At 36.1% G+C, this 8,675-nt stretch overlaps 1 protein-coding gene across 1 annotated transcript; it reads right to left on the reverse strand.

Annotated features, from left to right (window-relative positions):
- Positions 1 to 7,864: 7,864 nt before the first annotated feature.
- Positions 7,865 to 8,326, reverse strand: LOC148588212 (uncharacterized). Its single transcript, XM_088514797.1, has 2 exons — positions 7,997 to 8,326; positions 7,865 to 7,900 (listed from the first exon to the last, which is right to left on the reverse strand). The coding sequence occupies exons 1-2, from the start codon at positions 8,324 to 8,326 to the stop codon at positions 7,865 to 7,867; spliced, it is 366 nt and encodes a 121-aa protein (XP_088370923.1).
- Between the last annotated feature and the right edge of the window lie 349 nt (positions 8,327 to 8,675).

The raw sequence follows: 8,675 nt of genomic DNA on the forward strand, positions 1-8,675 counted from the left end.
ATATTTACCTATTTTCGAGCTGGAATGAAAAAAATTTCATTAATACCCACCAAAAATATATTAAAGCCATTATTTTCTCTTCTTTTTCTACATGCTCTCTCTGCCCAGCATCCTCTAACTACCTCTGTGTTGTTTCTCGTGTCGTTGTAGTTCATCCTTTTCCTAATATTTTCTTTTTCTCCATAGAACTCTTTTGCTTTTATAAAACTCTCTACCGTTTTGTGTTTATGATGTTTGATGTTGTTTTCTGTGGTTTCGTGGTTTGTGTGCTTTTTTTTTTTATATGCGTTTATGGTGTTTGACGCAGTTTCTATGAATAAAAGTTTTGATTTTTTTTCTTTTAAAATTATATTTAGATTATCCTGCACCGTGATGTGTAATCCATCACGTAGTATGCAATGATGGATCATTGTGCACTATGCACTGTGCAGTGCTCAATGATGTGTACAGTAATGTCTTTTTTTTCACAGAGTGCTCAGTAAGGTTTTTTTCCCGGATAGGTTTTCTTTTCCTCCATAGTGACCGTGCGTTTTTTTTTTCTTTCTTTTTAATTTTTAATTTTATTTTTTTTATGCTCAGTATAATTACAATTTTTTTTTTTTATGAGCACTGTGCACTATTCAGTGATGTGCACACTAACCGTGAGTTCTTTTTGCAATGCAGTAAGGTTTTTTTTGGGGATCACTGTGCATTGATCACTGCGCAATGCACAGTGACGTGCACAATGACAATGTGCACAGTAGTACACTGCATAATAATCCATCATTTACGTTGTTTTTTTTTATTATTTATCAAGTACTAATTTAAATTATTGGTGAATTATGTAATAGTTAAATTTCATAAACATTATTAGTTTAATTTGATGGATTGTTGTTCTATTTTCTATTATAAGTCTGTGTGGATTATGTCTCAAGAAAAAAAAAAAAAAATACACACAAAACAAAAAAAAAAAGCATATAGAAATAAGTAATATAGCAAAATATGTCCCAAAATTTTAAAAAATAAAAAATAAAAAAAATAAAAAGTAATATAACAAAATATAATTGCCTAAGTAAAAAACTCAAAGTTAATATCAAATTATAAGTCATACTTTTGTTTGCAGATGTGTTAAAAATGGAGGCTTATAGACAATGTTAGTTATTTTACTGTCTTTTTTGGTAATTTGGCCATAAAACCACGATTATATGCTAATGTTATCCAAACACTCAATTGATAAAAAAAAAAATATACTTTTAACATGTTTTACTAAACTCCTGTACGATTTTAAAACGTAGCAATTTTAAAAATACATTTTTTAAAATCGCACTTATTGAAATCGCACCCCCAACACAAGCACTAACAAGTTCTCTCCCAAATTTATAAGAGTGTCGTTGATTTTTTCACATTGGTAAGTGTCTGTTTGGACCTAGGCCTACAGCCCAAAAGCCCATTAGCACTCACAGGCCTTCCCAAGGAGAGGTCCATTAGGAAGAATCAAGATCCAATGCCCCAATTGACTAGGCCGCTCGATTCGTGAGAGTCCAATGATCACTCCCTTTGAAGGAGTAGCGATCACCATACCCAAAGGGTTGTGGGGAACCTATTGTCTGAGCTCTTGCCCCAATCGCTCCAGAACAACCCTTAACAATTGGACATTGCTGTGTGGGACCCTCGACAGTCAAATCCGCCACTCTTGGAACCCTAAGCTCGAGAGGAACTACACCTCACATCAATCAAGCCCATTCTTAAGGCCCTTCACAATCCACACATGGGAAGAATGGAGACCATCCCTTTTATTGGCACTTGGTGTTCCAATCACATCGCACCATACGTCAAGCCACCAACTTCAAGACAGTGGGAGAGGAATATCCAGATCATTAGATCCCCGATCAATGTACAAACCTGCAAAAAATGGAAAAGCAGCGTCAAGACGTGGATGTCGTTTGGTTTCTTCTCAGCTTGAAACCCGAGTTTGAGTCGGTTCGCGCGCAGATTTTGGGTGGTTTTGACCTCCCCTCATTTCTTGAGGTTTTTTCTCGGATTCAGCGTGCTACTATTTTTTTTTTTTTATCATGGCTTTCAGTTGAGTTATGAGCTTATTGGTGAGTGCACTGCTTTTGTTACTACTCATGGCAGCTCTAGTAGTTATCGTGGCGAACGTGGCGTTTGAGGTGGTTGTGGTTTTCGTGGGGCCATGATTCTCGAGGCAATGGTCGAACTGGTGTGAGCCTCACAAATGTACTCATTGTGGTCGTAGTAATCATTCTGTGGATTTTTGTTGGGATTTACATGGCAAGCCATCTGGTTTTGCCAATTAGGCTTTTTTTTTGGAGGATTCTCCTGCTATTTCTGGATCACCTGCTAGTTCAAGTCCTGCTCCAGATTATGATCTCATCTCCATTCCGAAAGATGAGTATGCTCAGTTGTTAGCTCATAAGCGGGCCACTTCCATTTTCATTACTACTCTTGCTCAGTCAGGTACTGCATCTGATCACTGTCTTTTATCCTCCACTTGCGACCCTTAGATTATTGATTATGGTGTCGATGAACATATGACTAGTTCGTCTACTTCTCTCTTTGATTATCATATTGTTGATACACCCCACAGTGTCACCCTAGCTAATATTTCCCTCTCCACTGTAGCCGACTCAGGCCACACACATCTGAGTCCAGAGATTGAGTTGTTGTCTGTTCTACACGTTCCTGGTTTTCCTTTCAATTTATTATCCATTAGTAAAATTACCAAAGCTGTTAATTTTTCTGTTAGTTTTGACCCTTCTTTATGCATTTTTTCAGATCTCAAGACACGGAAGATGATTGGTATGGGGCATGAAGTTGGTGGCTTGTATCTGGATCTCGCACCCTCATTTCCCTCTCGTGCTTTACAATCGTCAACCCCAGCTCTTCAATGGCATTCTCGTCTTGGTCATTGTTGTGAAAAATTGAATACTTGCAAGTGCACAAATCGTTTACAGTAAAAGAGTTGCAAGTGCGAGGTCGATCCCACAGGGAATTGTGTTTTTGAAAGTAAACTTAAGTCTAAATCAATTAAACCCCAACCTAGTTTCAAAATTTGAGGGATTGTTTTGTGAATAAAAAATCGAAAGCATAGAAAGTAATTGATTAACGAAGTACTAGGGTTTTGAAATCCGCACTCACAAATTCATAGCAACATATTTCCATTATCAATAGTATTTCCCGAAGTTCTCACAATAAAATCTTAGGTATGTTTTACTTTTGCTTCAACGAATTAATCAAAACCATCCCATGTATCCATTTATTACCCAAATTACAAAAGAAATACAATATCAATTAAACATCAATTGAGTCTATAAATCACAAAAAGATATCCAATATCAATTAAAACATCAATTATATTCGAAGAATAAATCACAAGGGATATCAAATTTTTCACGAAGAAAACCAAGCAGTCAATCATATTAAATTATCTCAAATCATCAAATGTATCATTGAATCACAAAAGATATTCAAGAATCATTCAACACAATTGATTTAAAGTAAAACAATAGGAAAATCAATTCATTAAATTGGAAAATACCACATACATGAAAACAATGTTGCTAATCCTAGGTGAGGCTTCATCATCAACCTTAGTTGAGGGTTTAGCCTCTCATGATATTGAAAGACAAAAAGAAATTAATTGAATTCATGACAAATTGAGTGCTTACAAGTTGAAAACCCCAAAATTAAGATCCAAAAGCTAGGAAACCCTAAAACTCTCTTCTTTCTCTTATGAAATTTCATAATTCGTAGCCTCTCTGAAATAATCTGAAGATTTCTCTATTTATAGGCTTAAAACTAGGGTTTATAAGGGCTTTAGAGTTAAAAACGGCGCCAGGTCAGACAAGTGCGCTCGATCGCACACTTGCTACGCTCGAGCGCACTCGAGCATATGAATTTCTCCTGCTACACAGCCCGCTTGTGTGTTGGGGCTTGACTTGGGCGCGCCTACACTCGATTGTGACTGCGCTGGGCTCGAGCGTGGAGTGTTGCGCTCAATCCCACGTCTGTTGGCAACTTTTCTCCAAAGAATGCAACTTCCAGATAAAACTCGCAGTTTTTTCCTAACAACCTACAAAACACTAAAAACACAAAACTATCCCAAAACATCGTATTATAATACAACTAAAGGATTAACACATGTAAATTAAGGGTTCCAAATATGCAATATTTGGCACATATCAAACACCCCCAAACTTACCTTTTGTTAGTCCCTTAGCAAAACAAAATTAAAAATAAAATAAAAACAAGAAACATAAATCCTTTATTGTGGGAAAGATGATTGCATTTAGCATATGCAACAAGCCTTTAAACCCCTAGGCATCCGTAGTGGACGGGTGAAGTCTCGTGAGGATTTAACATGAATGATATCCACAAACATTGTAGCACTATGTTGTTATCAAGAATGAAGTTTCACACCAACAATGGTTCTTATTCATGAGCAAGCTTAAAAAGACAAAAACCATCATCATAATTAAAAGGGAATCCAAAATCAAATCACTCATAAATTGACAACTAAGACATCATATGTTCTGGAAAGTGCAAAGTGACATTAGCATACAATCATGAAGCTTTCAATTTAAACTCAAAACAAGTTCCTCAAAATTTGTAAGAATCCCTAACAGATGAAACAACCAAGGCAAGATATGCATTTTTTTTTTGTGTGTAGGCTATGCAATATCTAATTCATTTGAGCTTTCTAATTGACCCATGTAACAAGTGTTAGGCGAGTGACTCCCAAACCAAATGATTCTAGCACACTAGATGTAGAACATCCCTAAGGGCTTATTAACTCAAGTCAAAAAGGCTACAAAGTCAAACTAGCCATACCATCAATCCACTTGAACTTCACACATTTTTACTCAAACACTCAATGCTTAATGAGGAAAGATGTCCATTTACTCATTGAAAAACCCAAAATGAACTTCTTTGTTTTTTTTTCTTTTCTTTTTTATCTTACAAGCCAAGGTTATTCATCAATAGGTCATCCAACAAATCTTAAAACGAACATGATTAAGCTCAAACATCATACCCCACGGAAAACATGCTAATGTGCTCATTAAAATTCAACTCAAAACAAGTAAAATCGCTTTTACCAAAAAATAAATCAAATAACTCAGAATCCTAATGACATGATGATGTGTTCAACACTTTAAGCAAGCTAATGAAATGCAAACCACAGTTACAATTTAACTCAAACTTGACAACATAATATCACAAAATTAAAAAAAAAAAAAAAAAGAAAAAAAAAAGAAAGAAAACAACAAAAGGAAAAATGGAAAGTAGCAAAAACAAGAAACAAATAGAAAGAAAACAACAAAAGGACAAATGGGCAGCGGTTTTCCATACCCCCAAAATTGAATTATATATTGTCCTCAATGTGGGTAGAAATACAATACCGATAGGCGAAGAGAACTGGAGTGAGCAGAGAGACACGTCCCCCAAACTTACTCGTGAAAACACCTGTCCTGAAAATCACAACAACAAAAACAAACACAAACAAAACAAAACAAATGACAAAAAATAAAAGGAAAGAGTGGTGCCTCCCACAAGCGCTAAGTTTACTGTCTTCAGCCAGACTTTCCACAGCAGATAATCAGTTAGAAGAAGTAGGGTCGTCCAAGGGCCAAGGGCATTTCTTCAATATCTTGAATCTTTAGTTTCAAGAATGGCGTCAGCAGTTGACCATTGACCTTGAGAGTATTTCCACCCTTGGGATTCTCGATTTCGATGACTCCATGAGTAAAAACTGCACACACTATGTGTAGCGCCCCGGAATTTTCAAAGTTATTTAAATAGATTATTTTGATGATGATGTTCTTTTGATATCCATTTTAGCCTATGATTTTAATTCTGGGGAAATTTATGATATTACAGAGAGTGGTAATTAGATAATGGTAATTGGTGAAATAATAGGATAGTAAATGGTAAGAAAAAATTGTAGATGGATAAATGTAGATATAATAATGTTGGTAGATGGAATAGTAAGGGAAGGTAGAATAGTCAATGGTAGGTATAATAGTATTAGTAGAAGGAGGGTAGAATTGTAGATGGATAAATGAAGGTATAATAGTGTTGGTAGATGGAATAGTAAAATGGAAGGTAGAATAGTAAGGGAAGGTAGAATAGTCAATGGTAGGTATAATAGTATTAGTAGAAGGAGGGTAGATTTATAGATGGATACTAGTAGAATGGAGATTTATATATGGGTACTAGTAGGTGAAGATTTATAGATGGATACTAGTAGGTGAAGATTTATATATAAGTACTAGTGGATGGAGATTTATAGATGGATACTAGTAGATGGAGATTTATAGATAAGTACTAGTAGATGGAGATTTATAGATGGAGATTAGTGGATGAAGGTTTGTAGATGAAGATTGGTAGATGGAGATGGTTTCCTATAAATAGAGTCCTCACCCTTCACAAATTTCACCACTCCTCTCCCTTCTCTTCCACATATTCTTCCTTCTTCCGTTTTCTACTCGGTCTTTCTTCTTTCTCTAAGTGTTTACACGGAACAGAGAGAGAAAGGGCGAGACAAAGCGTTGCAAGAAAGAAAGAACACGAGAGAACGGACTCGAGAAATTAGTTTCAAAAGATATACTAGTGGTGTTAGTCAGATTGGAGCAACTAGATCCTTTAGACCACTTTTAGCTTCAGTCTAGAAGTAAGTAAATTCACTACCCCTTCTAAAATTACTTCATGTCATGCTATTTATTCATTCTTGTATCAAACTGTAAATGATTATTTTATTTACCTGTCATGGAGATATGTTGCATGCATGAAGGATTTCTAAAAGAATTATTTAGAAAGTTTATATTTCTTTAAATGCTTTCTAAGTACACAAGTTTATATTTGGAAAAGTTTCTATTTTTGAGAAAAGAAAGTTGAGAAATAATGATGATTATAAGAAAGAAGAATGATGATAAACCCTCCTACATGTTGCCCTAAGATGCATCAAAAGAAGTACAAAGAAAAGTACAAGAAATGTGTTAAATGTTTATGAAATAAGGGCACATGTATGGAGGAGAGTATTTTTGGCCCCAAGATAAGATGAGATGAGTTCGGTACCGATACTCGGATGGAGGCGAAACCACTGAAGAAGGCTATGCCAGAAGGTGGTATTCCATCAACAGACCGTTGAGTGCACCAAGAGAAAGAGTTAATTGACGGTCGGGCATGGCTGAGGCCTCAGTTCAGTGCCATGGTCACAGGACCCGCGACCCTCGTACACAGGGGTAACAGTGTACATGGGCCCTAATATGAGAAAATGATAATATAATTTCAACGATGATATATTATGACGATTTACAATGATGATTTACAATAATGATTTATAATGATGCATTATGATAATGATTTATAAAGACGATTTTTTACGATGATCTATTATGAGATGTAATAGTATGTATATGCTACGGGAGATGCAACCGTACATACATATATTATTATGGCTAGAAGTATATTTATTTGCGAAAACGATTTTCAAAACTGAGAACAAGGAGTAAAACTATTTATGGTTGTGGATGTTACTTGCTGGGCTCCCTTTGGGCTCATTCAGTTTTATTTCTTGTTTTCAGGTAGAAAGGACGCTGGAATAGGAGGCCGGAATGGGGACGGGAATAATTATAAATTTTCAAAGTCTTTTCATATCAGTTATTGTAATAATATGATATTCCGCAACTAAAGTTTAATGTTTTCTAATTTCGCTTGTAATAAAAATCTTTTGAAGAATGTTTTATACATTTATTGTACCTTTTAAAATCAAGTACTCTGATAGACCTTATAGATCTTTGCAAAAATGTTTATTGTAAAAGAAGAGAAGTGGCAAACTCAGCCTTAACGGGCTGGGGATGTTACACTATGAGTGGTCTAGTCCATCGAGACTTAAGCATCCCTGGGAAAAGATGCAAACGTGAATTATATAAGAGAGCTTTCTGACCAACTTCAAAAGATCTCAAAATATTTTGGTTGTGAGCCTTCTTCATCTGACCTTTGTACAGCTTGGCTTCCTTTGATCGCCAGCCTTGATGAGATTGAAATTCAACTGCTTGATAGCCCAATATACACAGGGCTCCAATTCTACATGAAGATGACACGCCTTGCCATACACAAGTCGGTAGGGAGACATGCCAATTGGAGTCTTGAATGCTATCCGGCATGCCCACAATGCATCATTGAGTCGCAAAGACCAATCCTTTCTTGTTGGGTTCACCGTCTTTTCAAGTGTCTTTTTGATTTCTCTGTTGGATATCTTGACTTGACCACTTGTCTGAGGAGGGTAGGGAGTTGCAACTTTATGAGTGATACCATACTTTTTCATGAGTTGCTCAAAAAATCGGTTGTAGAAGTGCTACCCCCCATCACTGATTATGGCACGTGGTGTCCCAAAACGTGTAAACACATTGTCCTTCAGAAATTGCAGTACGACTATATGATCATTAGTCAAGCACGCAATGGCCTTCACCTACTTGGAAACATAATCAACCGCCACAAGGATGTAGAGGTACCCATAAGAGTTAGGGAAGGGTCCCATGAAGTTGATGCCCCAAACATTAAAAAGCTCCAGAATCAGGATCAGGTTCAACGGCATCATTTTCCTTTTTCCAGTATGTTGTGCAAATTATATTAACTCGCAAGTGCATGAATCGATTGTAGTTAATGGATTGCAA

This window comes from Corylus avellana, chromosome 1, assembly GCF_965113065.1.
Source record: "Corylus avellana chromosome 1, dhCorAvel1.hap1.2, whole genome shotgun sequence".
Classification (NCBI taxonomy): domain Eukaryota; kingdom Viridiplantae; phylum Streptophyta; class Magnoliopsida; order Fagales; family Betulaceae; genus Corylus; species Corylus avellana.